The sequence below is a fragment of the Syngnathus leptorhynchus genome, chromosome 13 (genome assembly GCF_054491065.1).
Source record: "Syngnathus leptorhynchus isolate UIUO chromosome 13, UIUO_Slep, whole genome shotgun sequence".
Classification (NCBI taxonomy): domain Eukaryota; kingdom Metazoa; phylum Chordata; class Actinopteri; order Syngnathiformes; family Syngnathidae; genus Syngnathus; species Syngnathus leptorhynchus.
This window is the reverse complement of record NC_141207.1, coordinates 10,105,688-10,123,221: the sequence shown is the minus strand read 5'-3', so window position 1 is coordinate 10,123,221 and position 17,534 is coordinate 10,105,688. Positions and strand designations below refer to the sequence as shown.

The 17,534-nt window shown below is 43.1% G+C and overlaps 1 protein-coding gene across 3 annotated transcripts in view; it reads left to right on the top strand.

Annotated features, from left to right (window-relative positions):
- The first annotated feature begins 4,041 nt into the window (after window positions 1–4,041).
- The window catches only part of hmcn1 (hemicentin 1), a 39,450-nt gene continuing 25,957 nt past the window's right edge, over window positions 4,042–17,534 (top strand). For all 3 annotated transcript variants that reach the window (XM_085928005.1, XM_085928004.1, XM_085928007.1), the window contains exons 1-18: window positions 4,042–4,478; window positions 9,270–9,340; window positions 9,830–9,988; window positions 10,070–10,192; window positions 10,552–10,723; window positions 10,846–10,952; window positions 12,533–12,653; window positions 12,738–13,001; window positions 13,086–13,230; window positions 13,305–13,426; window positions 13,544–13,813; window positions 14,899–15,040; window positions 15,117–15,244; window positions 15,338–15,451; window positions 15,517–15,675; window positions 16,173–16,364; window positions 16,432–16,527; window positions 17,391–17,518. In XM_085928005.1, the coding sequence (XP_085784131.1) occupies window positions 4,223–4,478; window positions 9,270–9,340; window positions 9,830–9,988; window positions 10,070–10,192; window positions 10,552–10,723; window positions 10,846–10,952; window positions 12,533–12,653; window positions 12,738–13,001; window positions 13,086–13,230; window positions 13,305–13,426; window positions 13,544–13,813; window positions 14,899–15,040; window positions 15,117–15,244; window positions 15,338–15,451; window positions 15,517–15,675; window positions 16,173–16,364; window positions 16,432–16,527; window positions 17,391–17,518 (2,769 nt within the window). In that variant the 5' untranslated portion in view covers window positions 4,042–4,222. The remainder of the gene's footprint in view (window positions 4,479–9,269; window positions 9,341–9,829; window positions 9,989–10,069; window positions 10,193–10,551; window positions 10,724–10,845; window positions 10,953–12,532; window positions 12,654–12,737; window positions 13,002–13,085; window positions 13,231–13,304; window positions 13,427–13,543; window positions 13,814–14,898; window positions 15,041–15,116; window positions 15,245–15,337; window positions 15,452–15,516; window positions 15,676–16,172; window positions 16,365–16,431; window positions 16,528–17,390; window positions 17,519–17,534) is intronic.

Here is a 17,534-nt window from a genome sequence, read left to right as displayed (position 1 = left end):
GTTAACCTTGGAATGTGTGCAGAAATGTTATGAAGTGCCAAAGAAGACGAACTTCGTGACACTGAAAATGTGGAAGCAGTAGCCAAAGTCCACCTTCCAAGTATACGGGTCCAATCGTTGTTAATAATCGTTTGACTCAAATTCCAGACGGCCTTCGGAGAGCAAAAATGCTAATGATGTTGCAATCGGTAGGTTATTTTATAGCAAATGTGAACCTTGCCCTTTTGGGAGCTCAAGATCAGGGGATGCTTTGAGAATAATTGTCAATTGTTTGTCTATATGAAGCCCTTTGAGACTGCTTGTGATTTAGGGCTATACAAATCGACTTGACTTGAGCCCAAAAACATGGCTTTTGTGTCCTCAAGCAATGTTTGAATGCTTATCATGTGGAATATGTAAACATGACGATGTTGTTTTCATGCTATTTTTGGGAGCGTGACCTTCTCTTTCCTGCAAGTAGTTTTGTTATGCCAGCAACTGCAAAGATCTGGAGGCATTTACCTTCATATTTACTTTGTCTTTGCTCTAGTGTCGCATAAAATAGAAAAACAATCAACATATAAAATTGTCTAACTTAAAAATAGAAAGGATCTCTTTTTCTTATTTTTCTCTTGGCCCATTCTACTATACTAAGTGCTACATCTCTTTAATGCCGCCCCCCCCCCCCCCCCATTCGAACCTTTAGTGCTTTGACTAATCCACAGTGTGCTTCATATATATGCTCGGTGAAGATAAGCGGTTTTGGTAAATGGAGGGATGGAAAGTCCACTCTGCATTTGTCAATTCATTCCGGTTTATAGTCGTGATATAGTTTGCGTATAAACGATTTCAAACGTGTGGGTCGTCTTGGGATGTTCTTGCACGTTTCCAGTGCGTTGAATAGGATTGTGCATCTGCTGCTTCGTGGCTTAACTTAAAAGGCTCGCTTGGAGAAGACGACCGAGATTGTCGTGTAATGCATGTCCACCCACTCTCCTTTTCCCTATTCTCCATGGCGTGCAAGTGTTCCACTCAAATCCCCATCATCCCAACATCTGTTCCACAAGCTTGTCATCATTGATGCCACATCACGATTGGTTGCCGTTATTACTGCTGAGTTTGCGTGCGTAATACTTCACCCAATGAGCACTTGCAACTTGATTTGGAATGAAAATCTATTAAACACACACGAGATCACTTCCAGCACGTGACAGAAAAGATGACATCAGATAACATCGTGTCAATTCAATTCAAACAAAGGAGCCAACCACTGAGGATCGAATTGACAAAGAACAAACGGCATTTGCACCGTCAACGTTCGATTGACAAAGGATAGTGTGCTAATGACATGCCAGCCACAAAGTGTGACAGATGGGTAAAGTCTACTTTCCATTTCCCCTCAGGTTACACGCTTGGCAAAATATTGATGCTGAATTTGGTTGGAAAGAAACATGGCAGTGAGGAAGAAAATGATGAAATGTATTCTTTCATAGTAGCAATAATCTAGAATTACTATTTAATCATAATAAAACTGTGAGCCATGCCACTCACCTGGCCGGCCGGCAGTGGATTACTATAAACAAAAGTAGGAGAAATGTAAATAAAGAATCAGTGGGCGGCCATTGAAAGGCTTTGTGCGTGCTCTTTGCCCTCATTCTTTCTATCTGTCACCTTGACACATTTCCGTGAGCCTGGCACACCCGCAGCACCCGCACTGCTTGACTGTTCTGGCAACACACCGTCTTCCGGGTTGGTACAAACAAATCGTGACTCAGCCCTTAACTTGACCAACGGAACACCATCTCTTGAGGAAGATGCAAATCACAAAGTTTATTCATTATTTTTCGTTCCAATTAGTTATTTAAAGTATCTTATGTATTTGTGTTTGGTAAACTGAGCCAGACATGCAACACAACAGGGCAAATTGTGTCATTTTCATCTGATATTCAAAATAATCCCTCGTTAAGAGACTGATAGAGACATCAACAAGAGTCAAACGGGAGAATAGCAAGGTGTGCATCATATGAGTTAGCTGTGTTCACAACAAAAGACAAACTTTCCTGTGATAGGAGAAAATGACTCCAGGGATTAGTCATGCGAGCCAGGCTCCAAGCTCCAGGGCAGGTGTTGTGCTTGTTGACTGGAGCTGGAGGGATGGAACATGTCACACATGTCCTCTGGCTTACAAACAGGCAGGCCACGTAGGAGCAGTGAGTGCATGCTGTTCTCATTCAGGTGAATGTTAGCACCACACCCAAGAATCTAACCCTCTTTTTTTTTTTCTTCATTTCAATGCATGATTGTGTCCGTACTTTGACTAAACATTTTTGTAACTTTGGAAGGAACTAGGCCAGTGACCTTCGACCTCACAAATGTTCTTCAGGAAAGTGGGAAATATTCTCCAAAACAGTTCACCTCATTCATTTCACCTTTTTTTTCCTGCGTCAGTTTTCAGGAACGTAGATGCACACTATTTCTCCGAGATGACTCATGTTTTCTTAGACGCTGGCTATCAAGCTCATCTTTCAGCATGCAAGTGAAATCAGGTGATATGTCTTGTATAAGCTGGGTGGGAACTCCATGTACCTCTGGCTCTTGTTGAGAAAGTGATGTGACTTATTTATGTGAAGCAATATCTTATGCAATCACATCCTGATTTACATGCACATTTAACACGGCGCAGTTTTTCCTGTCCTTCCTTATTTGTTTGCTATGCAAAATGTCTGCAGAACAACTGAAAGTTTTGGTCAATGAGCTTTGGATTCCCATTTGAATGTTTCCATGGACATTTCCAGCTTGCCTTCAGTGAGGAAATTTATGCGACCTTTGCTGCTGCTGGCTTTCCTCCTAAAAGGCAACAGAGTAGTAAAGCAGGAGCAACACAAAAAAAGCTTCATTGTAAAACTGTGTTTTTGTGAATCTTTTTCCAAGCTTTTCCAGCACCATGTTCCAAATTGGAGTTGTTTTAACTTGCTATTATTTGAGATACAGAGCTGTAAAATGCGGTAATTGCGTCCTCTAGCGTCTATAAACAGTCATTATGGCTAGTCATCACTTAACGATGCAGTAAGTACAGTTGGATTGATTTTAAGACGGCTAAGGTGTGACGTCAGAATAGAGAAGACTCTTCTCTATTCAAATGTGTCAAACATTTAGAATCTGTAAGAGATGCAACACCCAAACAAACATCTCAAACAACAAGCTCCAATGTGCAGGGTTTAAACAATAGTTTTTGATATCATAATTATTTGTATATTATGATTACATGTGCTAATCCTCATGCACCTTTTTTACAGGTCAAGGACAGCAATGAAGGCAAATGAAGGAGTTTTGAGCCTGAGCTCATTCACTGGATTTTAAAGGATGAAGGACTGATGTGTCTTTATTCTTGTGTTGTCCAATTATAAAAAAATTAGTGCAGCATATCAATATTTAAATTTTTTCATAACACTATTCCCTGTTATTTAGTTGAACAATTATAGCTATAAATACGATTTATAAACCATATAAAAACCAAATCATGACCTTAAAAACGTAAGAATAAACGGTAGAGCGTTGTGGCTCCGGCAGTAGGCCCGCCTGTGTTTTGACGTCAGTCTGCGATCGCTAGATGGCGCCAGAACTGAGCTTAAAAAATACATCTCTTACCTCTTCTCAGTAGTAGTCCCTTTTTTTCTGAATGCAAAAGTTGTGACATGCAACAGTCAGTACTCGTGTTTTCTACATGCACAAAATTAAAATACCGGAGTCCATATTAAATCGTTTTAATTGTGCTGTTGACATATTTTCGGATCGCAAAGTAGACATCATGACATTTAATGTGATGATCGTGTCCGTGCGCATGTGTGTTTAAGAAGGGTGCACACAGTGGTCCCCTTCGCAAGCTTGAAATAAAAAAAGCTGCAGCGCGTCCAATCAGAGCTCTGCGCTGCGCTGCTGCTTCTGCTGCTTGCTCTTCTCCAGCTCGTGTGCGTCTTGGAGGCTCAGCTGAGAGGTGGTCTTTAAGAGTTCAGCAAAGACCACTGACCCCGCACACTTTGCGCACTACACTTGGAGCGAGAAAGTCGCTGCGTAAAAAGAGGAGGCACGGACGCGCACCCAAGCTGCATCAATGCGCAATACTTTGATTTGGCCAATCTTTTTGGGGTCTTCTTAAACGCTCAATGTCTGCGCCCTATAACCAAGACTGACTTTTTTATTTTTATTTTAAGAGACGATTTTTTTTTTTTTTTTAGGATTTGAAATGGGAACCCGATTCGGGTGGTTCTTTTTTGCGCTTTCCGTGGCGCTCTCATATGGACAGGACGCGGGCAGCAAAGCCGCAGAAGAGGACATCCCGGAGGGCGCATCCACCCTCGCATTCGTGTTTGACGTGACCGGCTCCATGTACGACGACCTAGTCCAAGTCATAGAAGGGGCGTCCAAGATTCTGGAGACATCCTTGAGTAGACCAACTCGACCGCTCTACAATTTTGCTTTGGTCCCCTTCCACGATCCAGGTCTGAAGCTCATCTTCCGTCATTGTTGCATTTAAAGGCTGCTGCTGCTGTATTATCTGGGAAAGTGAGAAATGTAGTAGTTTGCTCACGATCCGCCCAAGCCCGTGTTGCTCACACCTCCGGTCTCCAGATGAAGGTTTGGTGTCTACACAGATGGTCATCATTCGCACTGCGCCAGCTTTAGTGCACCGTGCTTGCTCATGAAGACAAATAATGAGAAAATTGAGCTCTCAGTTCACAAATATACCCCATAAGGCTAATTATTGGACGATATGTGGACATTTTAAAACATTCTGAAGGTTTTCTGCATCACAAGGGTTTATGTCTGCCGTGTAGATCTGGATATAAGAAGCTGAAGGGAAAAATGTGTAGTCTGGAACATGGCTCGAAAGTGGCTTTGGATCTTCAGCCAACTGGTCACGGGCGGATTTGTTTCTGCTCCTCAAACTGTGAGTGAGTTTGGATTTGACTGCGGCAAAGTAGGTCACCCCATTTTGCCTCAGCTGCTTCAAGACAAATCAACCAAGTTTTATTCATGAAACGCTGTTCTTCTCAAATCTTCAAGCGTCTCCTTTCAAATCAAATCTTTTGTTGAATGCATTTACCAGTGAGCCGGGAGATAGTATATAGAATTCCTCTTCCAGATGTTTGTTTTCCTCCCCTAAATTTCGTTTTTGCAATCATTTATTGAAGCAAGCAGCTGTGTTGCCTAGAATAATAATCTTGCGGAAGAAACTATGCACAGTGTACACAAATGATGAATTCATTATTTGGTGGCCCTGGGGAAAGGCAAAAATGTCAGATCATTAGTAGATAGAGGCAAGTGTCACGTAATAAGGCTGATCACACAAAAGCTCGATTGTTGTCTGGGTGTCCGCCCGCCCACCGCCATATGACATCTATTTCTTTCCCCAAACTTTTACGAGGATATGCGAATGTGTTCTCCAAAACCTTGGGGGAAGTGGAGGATGAGGAGCGCAGCCAAAGTAGCAGAACATTTCCCCAAATGTTCTTCCCCCGGTGTCTGTTGTTCTTCCTCGGCCGTATATTTGAATTTGACTTTCCCAAAGAATCTTTTTTATTCTTAGAAAGTGTGTCTGATAAAAGTGTCCCTCCTGTTTGACTTGGCTCCATTTAAATCAGAGAGAGCGTAAACATCCAACAGTGTGTTTGTTTCCCTCGCCCTGTGTTGTGTGCTTTGCTGTGGATGTGTGTGTCAAGCGAGTGTCAAGAGGATGCGTGGATATTTGGTTTAGCCAGGAAACCCCCCAAATCCCCTGACCTTTCCATCCTGCAGAGTGAGAAAGCAAAAGGAAATCTCTTGAAAACTAACACTAGACTTCAGATTTGGCCCATTTTCTTTGAGTGCATTCTGGAGACATGATGACCTGCCCTGACCGGCCCTGACCGGCCGGCCGGCCAGCCGGCTCTCTTTAGTTAGAAGTTTGGAGCGATGAAATGATGGTTTAGCTGAAAGCTCAAAGGCACTCATCTCTTTGTTGCTCTTCATTGTCCATCCATCCATCCATCCATCCATCCATCCATCCATCCATCCATCCATCCATCCATCCATCCATCCATCCCCTTTGTGTTGTTCATTTTAGAGCAGCAGCCAGCCGTCGAGATTACAAGGAAGGAGCTGGACCCAGTTAATAATAATGATGCCATTAGACAGGAATGCCAAAAGATAGATGAGGATCTGGAGGAGAACAGAGTGTGTTGTGTGTCTTTTAACCTACTACAGTAGATTTCAATTGGCCTTCTACTCCATCTTGCTTTGTAATTAGCGCCGCCCTCTTATTTTGAAGGGCTTACGGGAATGTCTATCCTACTCTGCTTAAGTAAGAAAAAGAAGTTGGGATGAAGTCAGAGAAGTACAGATGAAACAATTATCCTTTATTTATGCTATAGACTGAAAATATTCAGGTTTACCGTTAATATATGTCAAATTGACCCCATGTCAAGGCTGGGCTGGCTGCAAGTTCTAATAGCTGACCGATTTAAAAAAAAAAAAAAATGTCGAATTCAATGATTCAGACAGTTAGATGTCCATTGTGGACATATTTATGGATGTGTGTCGCTCTCTCACCAAGACCACTAAGCTTGGCAAAGTCAGATCAATCTACAAAATTGGAGTGTGACATGAAGTGTGTGGTGTTTTGTTAACTGTAAGCAAATAGCCTAAACTGTTGCTTAGATGTCAGAATTCAAGTGACCTCTAACCAATGACTGCGTTAATTGATTTGTTTGAGCTATGTTGTGCCTCGGGGCCAGACGTGTTTATCTGAGCGCCGTCTAACTCTTACCATGTGCCTATTTGTCACGACTGACCACCCGAAGCAATTTTCATCATAGGGGGCAACTTTTATTTCCCACGTTTACACCCTTGCTTTAAAAAGAAACATGGGAAATCATTCTGGACCTGTTTTTGAAATTGGAAAATGTTGCCAAATCTTCAATTGCACCATAATCGATTCTATTCAGACCGACAGACCAAAAAAAAAAAAAAATCACGATAAAGACAACGATTCTTTTGAACTGAATAATGTCAATGAACCTGACATCTCATGTCAAGTGGAGGACAGGCACAATCATGAGCCACCTTTGCCCAAACAGGAAAGGACAACAGCATTTCATTATTTTTTTATGCATCACAGAGTTGCTTTAGTAAGCTCTGGAGCACAGACTGGAAATCTCTTAATAAGCATCAGTGTGTGTGGTCTACTCTGCTAATCTGCTGCATCTTGGCTTTCTTTGTCAGTTTTCTAATGACGCTTTGCTTTTGAAAACAAACAAGACTCTTTGTGCGCTGGTTACAAAGTGCTCAGTCAGGAGATTTGCAGACATGTTGCCACTTAGTGTAGAACCTCAACTTAAGCAAGCAATTTGGCCAATTAAGCCATTCAAATGATTCATAAAACGGTGCTGAGGCTTAGTCGCAGATGCTCATTGTGACCTTTTGGTGAGAAGCCTTTTGCCATTTGATAAGCGAGCAACACTGGCTGTCATTTTTTAGGTCTTTAAACTTTGGTTGGAAAAGTTCACAAAGTTGTGCTGAGAAAGGAACGACACTTTCTCAAAGATCCGGCCGGGGTCATGAACTTTCTCAGAGCTTTTTTTCAGGCTTGTTGGACATTAGGAGCGCTATTATGTATTTGCTCACGTGTCCCTTTGATTTCCGCAAAGCTTAATACTACCAAATTCATATTCATTTTCGGAGGGAGCCAAGGGAGAAATCTATATTTGCTCGTCTCCCAGAAAGGTTCATCTGGAATTCATCAGAGCGGCGTAGTTATTGCCTCATCAAACCTTTTATGGTTAGAACAGTCATTAAAGTCACGTCAGAATGATTTATCCATCCATTTTGATATTGATTAAAATTGGAAGGCTTGTTAATTGAATGCAATTTCCCCTGCGTATGCATGACTTTGGACAAATAAAAGTTGATGGTGATAATGTGATCCAGATGTGTGGCGTTCAAGTGCATGCTTGAGCAGCCATTAAGGTCAAGGGTCAGCTGTGGAAACACGGGTCAACAGGGGCTGAAAAATTATACTAACTTTGCTGCAGTGACGGAGCTAAATGAATTTAGGGTATTTTCCAATTTTTACTGGATTTTTTTCCCCCCACCCTTATAATGAACCTTTATCAGTATTTTCTGATTTGGTCCTCCAAGGAAAAAAAATCCTAGCTTGATGATTCAAGATGTGCTGTAGGTCTGGAAAATACAAGAAGGCATCAGAGCCAAGGCAAGGTGGGCTTGACATGTTGTCATCTCCGGATTTTACTGTTTGCTAGATGGCTGTGATGAAAACCGAAGAATCCTACAAGTGAAATACTAGTCGTGAACATGTGCACATTTTCCACAAATGCATGCTAAACAGTGTGCACTTCCACACACGATGGAATGAATGATAGCCGATGGTCACTGACAGCCACTCTTGTACTGGCCCATTTTCTCTGGAGTCAGCAGAATGACAGTTGATAGCCTCTGCTCCCTTTTAAGTGCTGTAACAGCTACTTGTTGAGAGCTCAACATACGAGTGAGTGTGTGGGCTCATAAAAAGAAGAATTCCTCTTTTCAGTTGGCTTGGCCGAAAGTCACACCCCACTGAATCCAATTGCCACTCACTCCGTCTGGCTGCTTGTCGGAATGAGATCCCCGAGTGGACATTGGCTCCCCTTTTGCTCTGCCTCATTAGATGACCATTTGAGTGTTTTTAATTTTGCACGTGATGTGCAGACGTGGGCCGCATCGGCAGCATCGCAGTTGGATGCTGTAAGAGTGAGTACCCGGAGCTTTGACGAGCGGCTCGTTGGTCGTTCATTGACGTCGACTTGGCATGGCCGGCAAAGTGAGGAGGCAAAAGGAAGAAGTGCACATCTTTATATCTGTTTGTCTGATCTCTGCTGCTCATTTTTTCCTCTTAGCAATTTTACCAGCATTCTTTCACTCTGAGTTCATTCATTTCTCCTTGTTCGTGCCAATTATGTGTTCTTTTTCGTTTCCTTTTGGCTCCAGCCAGGATTGTAGTCAGGTTCCCCTCCTCTGTGCTATGTCGTCATGCACACATGGCTTGCGTCATGAAAATGTCATTCATTTGATTTGTTCAATATTAGCCACAAAGGTTGATGATGATGCTGATAATTAACATCAGATCATTGAATGGTTTTTCATCTGCAAACACAAACAACCTGTATTTCAAATGAAGTCCCCGAAAATCGTCACAAATGTTCAGATGGAGTGATTTGCATTGAGCTGTGTGATTGACTTTCCATATTTCTTTGCAGAAATCGGACCCGTAACAATCACAACCGATCCAAAGAAATTCCAGTATGAGCTGAGGGAGCTGTATGTTCAGGTGAGTTGAGCAGGCATGAAGAGTTTGGAACTGACATGCTGAGACATTTCTTAAATGTGCTCAATCTGCTGCATTGCACAAGAAAACAAAATGTCCATGTCAAAGTCCAAAGGCATTCTGTCTGTCTGTCTGTCTGTCTGTCTGTCTGTGTGTGTGTGTCTCATGCCTTGGAATCCTGCAGAGGATGTTTCTCTTTGACCTCAGCAGGCAGCCAGACACAGATATGAGCAAAGAATAATGAGCAAGAAGGGCAATCACATGCTTTTCTAATCGACTGGCTTTGTTTCTTATCACTCGGTTACGTGACGACTGACTGCACGCTCCACAAGATTTGAGCTCTCCAACAAATTTAGACCTGATTAGGCAGTTCAAATTTCTCGAGGCGGTGTTGTGCTTCGCATAGGTCAAAGGTTACCCAAACTTAGGTGGATACTGTGACAGTTTTTGGTTGATCATCCCTGCACATTTTGACGCTGTTTTGATGGTCAGGGCGGCGGTGACTGTCCAGAGATGAGCATTGGTGCTATCAAAATCGCCCTGGAGATCTCACTGCCCGGATCCTTCATTTACGTCTTCACAGATGCCCGCTCCAAAGATTACAAGCTCACCTACGACGTCCTTCAACTCATTCAGCAGAAACAGTCCCAGGTCTGCCTGGCTGATCTTCTTCACGATAAATATTTGCTGATAAGCGAGACTGATCATTTTCTGTGGTGTGGATGGATGCAGGTGGTGTTTGTGTTGACGGGGGATTGTGATGACAGGACTCACATTGGCTACAAGGCGTATGAGGAAATTGCTTCCACCAGCTCTGGACAGGTTTTTCATCTAGACAAGAAACAAGTCAATGAGGTAAGGGTGCTAACTCAAAAAAAATTCAGGAGTGCATTTCTCTACTCCTCTCAACTTTGAAGTCCAACTTTCAAATTGTCTGAGTCACAAGTAAAATATTTGGATTCACAAAAGCAGTCTGTCATGGCTACAGAATTTGAAAAGCAGCAGAAGAGCAATGCACTCTGAGCTGTCAGTTCATAAATGATTCAAAATGTAGTTCGTGTCAATCTTTACAAATGACTTCAAAATGGCTTTTGGACTGTTACTAAAATTGGACATAATTGATGAATGGTTCTTTCGAAATTCAGCCAAAGAAAGATTGTCGATGGATATTAATCATCATCAGTAACAGTGTCATTTTTGTTTTAATGTGACAGGTTTTGAAATGGGTGGAAGAGGCTGTGCAGTCCTCAAAGGTCCACCTGTTGTCAACCGATCACTCCAATGGGATCAGCAACACCTGGCGGATCCCCTTTGACCCCAGTCTCAAGGAAGTCACTGTTTCCCTCAGTGGCCCCAATCCAGACATCCAAATTATAAACCCTCAGGGTAGGATAACTCTTATGATCCTCAAAAAGATGTAAATGACTGCAATACTTAACCTGAGTACCTGAGTCAAATGAATTTGTGCCAAATCAGCACCAATGATGTTTCTCACGTTTTGATTTCAGGAAGGATCGTGGGCAAGAGTGACGGTCTGACTGAGCTGTTGCACATTCCCAACTCTGCCAAAGTTGTCAACATCAAGGACCCGCAGAGCGGCTTGTGGGCTATCAAGGTAGAAAATACAATCCCAGCGCTAAAGTGTCAATCCCGCAACTTTCTGATCAGGTCACAAATCATATCTGAGAGTTGAATTACTGCACTACTATATCATCGTGTTGAGTGATAATGACATGCACGTTCTCTGCAAACAGTCCAGGTCGATGGAGATTGAGACAATCCGCTTTCTTTTTTTCGAATGGCACCACACTTGTAGAATTGACTTCCATCAAAGTCATGGCAAACGGGACGTTAGAGTGCCAGATGTTGGGACATTTTTACCTGAGTGATTTGTGAAAGAGGCCGTGTAGTCTCCGCCGTGACGCTTCATGATGTCAGCGCTCGCTTGATTTATCGGGAAACGCTGTGGCCTGCCTCACTTAAGATTGGTCCCAAATGACTCAAGTTCTCCAGTCAAACAAGTTCAATGTTTTACAAAAGGATTTGGAACACCCAGCCACGCCGATGAATTCATAAATAACCAGCTCTCGCTGTTGCTCCTAAATCTTACCGCTTTAGCGTACCAAGATTTTTCTTTTTTTGGGGGGGGGGGGGGGTTAATTTATTGTGCTCAACTTTTCTGTTCCAGCACTACTGTGTCCACAGAAATGTGTAATCCACGATGAGTCCAATTTTGGAAGCACAATCACATTGGTTTCTTTCATCCAAAGGCTTCTGTCGTATTTGATCACTTACTGTATTGATCTCCCTCCAGTAATAATAAAAACTAAGCCCACCATGCTTTCTTGTCCAAGGTGCTGACAATGGAGCCGTTTTCCAAATTCAACTCCTCTAAAAATAGGTCTTACCCATATGTTTGTTAGGCCATCCAAAAGAAGTGTGGAAACATACTTCATGGGGATTTCACTCTGCTGCCATGCTGACTTTCAATCATCCTAATAGTCTGTGACAGTGGAGTTGAACGTTCTGACTTGGATCCTTTTTAATCTGCTTTGAATCAGCGCAGTGGAGAAAAGGCTTTCACCCAGTTGTTTACTTGATTCTTCTTCTTTTTTTTATCTTCCAAAACTGCAGCTTGTAGCACTTGGTTTGGATCTTTTCCATAAAAGCGTTCATTTTTAGCAGATGTTCTCTTAACCCAGAAGTAGAAGCTACTTGGTGGACGAGCATTCTTTGGAGATGCACTTTCATCATCCTACGTGTTGTGCAAATTCCAGTGACAGATTGTGACACCTCCAAGGGCTTTTTTACCTAAGCTATACTTTGGTAGTAATGACTTGGCCTCCATGTGGGCAAGACATCAAACACTGTCTAGTGCTCGCGTGTGTCTGATTAAAGTATGAATGTCAGACGGATTGGGTCATTTTCAAATTGGTGAGGTTTTATAAGATCAGATGTTTGAATGTCACATACTTAAATCATTTTGGCTTGTCTACACTTGCAGGCACACAGAAGACTGCCAATCTGTTTTGTCATTATGAAGGCATTGCTAACAACTGTTAAAATGCTTAGCGTGAGGAGAAGTTGGAGTGAATCTTAGTTTCGCTTATATCTTCTGCACGTCACTATACAGCTTTGGTTGTCAATCAAAGGAACAACAAATAATATTTGTCCCGTCCTCACTTTTAATTGCAGACTTCTAGTGAAGGAAGACACTCAGTTCGTATCTCCGGGCTCAGTAGCATAGACTTCCGAGCCGGGTTCTCCCGAAAGCCCACAATGGATTTCAAAAAGACGTTGAGTCGTCCGGTTCAAGGTTCGTGAGTTCAAATCTTTCTTTTGTCTTTCATGTATTATTTTCAATTTTGTGCCACCATCTCAAGTTTTGGAACATTTCCAGGTATTCCCACCCACATCCTGCTGAACATAACCGGACTCTCTCCACCTGCTCGGCCCGATAGGCTCGAGCTCTTGGCGATAACGGGCAAAATGATTAAATCTCTGCCCATCCGCTACTACCTGGAACGCCAGCCGTACAGCCTCTGGAACATCACCAGTTTTCTTCCACCCGATGAAGCATTCTTTCTGCGGGTGACAGGATATGACCGAGATGGTTTTGTTTTCCAGAGGGTCTCCAGTGTGTCCTTCTCAAGTATTATACCAGGTGGGTGATGCAGCCATGCCGGCCGGGCTGTTCATAGGTTGGCATGATCAACAACTGACTTTGCTTTCTGATGTTTCTTCTTAGATGCCCCCAAAGTGCTGATGCCAGCAATTACCCATGGTTATTATCTTCAGAAAGGGACTGTTACATGTCAGGTGGAAAGCCTAATTCCCTTCACGCTACGTTTCAGCAGTGACGGAAGACGACTCGGAGTGGATCAGCTATTCAGGTAGGGGTTTGAAGTAACTGATAACGGCGGAAAGGAATTGTACGTTGTAGAATTGAATTTGAATTCAATTGCAGGGAGTCTGACACGGGATCGTGGGAAATACAAGTGGTCACTTCAAAGGATGAAGGCTACTATGAGTGCATCGCTATCAACGGCGCCGGGACGGGACGAGCCCGCACCTTTCTGGATGTATCGGGTAAGCACGTACGAGATTTTCTTTGTTTTATATTCAGTCAATGAATGAATGAGTATATATCTGAAAGGTGCCGCAAGGAAATCTTTTTGTTCATCTCAACTCCTGGTCCTTCTGCAGAGCCACCTCCTACCATCACAGTTGAAGGCAATGTGACGAGTTCTCCCGGATCCCGAGCTATCCTCACCTGCCATGTTGTCAGCACAGTCAGCTTCAACCTGACTTGGTTGAAAGAGGGTCTCGATGCCCGTCTGGACCCTGGTATACGCGTCTTGACTAACCTTTCACTTCAAGTATCTTCCGTCACGCCCCATCACTCAGGCTGGTATGAGTGTATCGCTGTAAATGAAGGAGGGATGACGGCAAAGCGGGTCAACCTCATTGTGCAAGGTAACGACTCTCTTTCCGTGTCTTTTTACGGTTTTTGTCAAAATGGAGACAAAAATGAATGCGTCCAACCTCCTTTCTATCACGACTACACCTGCCCTACTTCCTTCCCTCTTTGGCTCACTATAATTCACGCTGATGCTTTATTAGACAGGGGAAATATTTATGCCTCCCTTGGTGGCTCCAAAGTAAGGAGTTGACATTCCTAGAGAGTTCTGCTCTTCACATTCCAAGAATCAGGAGCTGCTTGTAGCACTAATGATAGAAAAGTATCAGTGGCACCTCAGTGCATGCCAGGAAATGTTAATGCAGCACAGCCATTAGATCTGCCAGTAGCAGATAATCCCAGACTCAGGAGGCAGAGAAAGAACAAGAAAGAGAAACAATCTGTTCCGACGAGCACCCTCGGCACACCGTGTTTACTTTGTCAGACAACCGAGAAGTTCATTCCCAGGCTGTATCCAATGACAGAAATTCCTCCTTCTCCAGTGGATGGATGGATCCATCCATCCATCCATCCATCCATCCATCCATCCATCCATCCATCCATCGGTCGTGACCTATTTTGTGTGTGTGCTTGATCTCTCTCCCTCCCTCCGTCCCTCCGTCCCTCCGTCCCTTCCTCCCTCCCTCCCTCTCACTCTGTCAAACAGCTGTTAGCAAGCCCTGGGGGGTTGTAATTATGCCTTGGTCTTTGCTATCCTAGTCATTTGCCTGCCTTTGAAGAGGGTCACGTCTGATGACCCACAACAGAATGGAGTTGATGTGACAGTAGGTTCACATTAAGTTGACAAAAGTGCACACAGACATAATGTTAGTGCAGTTTGTCTTTGAGAAAGAAAAAAAATTGTGACTGAAATTGGAAGCACAGTTTCCTACGCTGACGTTTCTACAAGCAATGTTCAATGACTGAATTTGGCAGCCAGAGTGGAACACACCCTGAAAGGGATGACGGACACGTCATCAATCAATTGGCTCATCTCTGAAGATTTGATTTAATTCATGAGTGCCTGAACTAGAAACAGCCTGATTATTTTTGGACTAGTTTGCTTTATTCTATCAATCCAGAATGTCGTTTTTTCTTTTAGAAACGCCTCGTGTCTCAGTGGCGCCTCGCAACCACACGTTTACAACAGGAGAAGAAGTGAAGATCAGATGCTCGGCCAGCGGCTACCCGCCACCTCACTTGGCCTGGACGCACAATGGCATGTTTATCATGGCATCAAGCAGGTTTGCTTCAATACTCTTTTGAAAAGCCCTGATATTTCATTAGCGCTCTATTAAGCTATAAATATATATTTTTCAGACACAGAATGACCGGCGATGGCACACTATCGATAAGAAACATGGAGAAGATGGATGAAGGCGTCTACGGCTGCTTGGCCAGTAACCAAGCGGGAAGTGATTCCTTGGTTTCGATCCTCGCTTACATCGGTGATTAATGCACACAGTTTTACTGAAGAAACACATATGGGATTTTTGCAATAAAAATGTCCAGAACTTCCTTAACTGCTTTGTCGTCCGCAGAATCTCCTGTGGTGACGGTGGCTGTTGAGGAGATTCTCAGTGGTATTGGAGAAACCACCGTGATGGCATGTTCTGCATCTGGAATTCCTCGGCCGGAGATCTGGTGGTACAAAGGTAACGACAAAGAGCACAGTATTTTTGGCAGGAAGTAAAGCTAATCAATGGCTTGTGTTGTCCAGGTGATTTCCGATTGCATTCGACATCTTCGCTGGACATTGATGCACTGGCAGGGACTATGACCATCGAGAATACTAAGGAAGTTGATGCCGGAGACTACACTTGTGTGGCTAGCAACACTGCGGGTACTTCGACGGGAAAGGTTGCTCTTGATGTGGGAGGTATGTACTGCATTATCTCCTTTGTTCAAGCCACAAGTCACAGTAATAGGAATGCAGATCTTGCAACCAGCCCACTCTATTGTTGATATTTCCAGAACGCTAAATGTCTTTCTTCAACAATCTCAGTCTTGAAACCAAGCACAACTTTCAAAATAAAAGCTCCACTTATTTTATATGATTTGGATGTCGGGACGGCACGCAATGTGTGACGTGTCACCCACAACTTATGGGTGGCTGCAGAAAGCAAAGGTCTTTCTGTCCTGGCAGTCAATGAGACATTTTGGTGATGATTTTAATTAGCTGTGTGGTTCACTGTAAGCTTTCATAGACAGATAATTGACTGGTATTTTTTTGCACACAAATGCACAAATAAGGGCATTATTGCGTATAAGTGACGCATCAGTCGCTCTTTGATGTGTCTTCAATTTTTACTTCATGGTTGCATGCAGCTCATATTATGCGCAGATGACATTTAATGACCTTCAACTTTATTACAGATGCACCAAAGTTCACCCAGGAGCCATTAAACACGGCGGCGGACATCGGTTCCAACGTGACACTGCCGTGCCAAGCCCGAGGCTATCCAGCTCCTCAAGTCACCTGGAGGAGACTGGACGCTTTGCCTCTTTTCAAGAAGTACCGCGGACATAGCATCATTACTCAGGACAAGAGAGGTCTTCATATCGCTAGTGAGTTTACTGATTTAATGTGAAGCATATTATTTGGAGCTTACATACGGTTTCTTTGTCTTGTCAGACCTGTGGGTTGAGGATGAGGCCCAATATGTCTGCGAGGCATCAAACCATTTTGGTAAGATCCAAAGCCAAGCCAGCGTCACTGTGACGGGACTGGGTAAGTCCAAGATTCCATATGAAATATGTTCATACTGTAACTTTTGTTCTATGTCATTCATTGTTAATGACTAAAAGAAAAAAGAACAGCAACAAAATGAATGCCACAATTGTTCATGTGTCGCTTTCATGCGCTACTTCATTAGTGTTTCCGTTTGGCTGTGGTTCTGCTGTGAAAACATTCTATATGTAGGTCACAGGTCAAAAGGTACATTGTTACATTCACACGTATAAACACAAACACAGGCATACCTGTGCATCCCAGATACAAGGACTCATCTTCTGTCCACACCCTTTTGTATATCTAAATTTCACAGATGACATCATTGCTGTTAATGTGATCATATACAATTTCCAAATAGATCAAGTGTGTTTAAACTATGTGTTGGGATGTGAAGTCAAATAGTTTTGTGGTGCAAAATTCCTCCTGACAATTGGAAATGTTTGATGTGCAACTGCAGGAACGTTTGGTTGAGGTCATTGCTCCCAAAGGAGCCTGGACTGCTCATTAAAGCCAAAAGTTCACAAAATGTCCAAAAAATGCACTGTGATTTTTAAAGGTTGTTTTTGGCAAAAAATATGGGGGGGAAAATGGTGTGTGTGCTATTAGAAAATTGTTTTTCTATTGTTGTGACTCAAATGAAGATGAGATTTCCAGAAATGTCGGTAATTCCAGCAAGTTCACAAACTGTTTACAAACAAAGGGTGAGTGTCCAAACTAGATGTGGAAAATGCACATCATGTTTATATTGCACAGCAAGCAATCATTGGGTGGTTTCTAGAGGTGTTGACGTGTGCAAAAATGCTTTACTAATGAATGGAAGAAACATTTTTTCTGACCAAGTGCTTTAATGTCATCTGCAGCGCCACCTGTCATTGCAATGAGCCCAAGTGTGATCAGTGTGATTAAGGACCAGCAGGTGACTTTACCCTGCGTTCTATTGGCTGGCAATCCGCTGCCCGAGAGACAATGGCTCCATAACTACGGCTTTGTGAGTACAGCAAAAC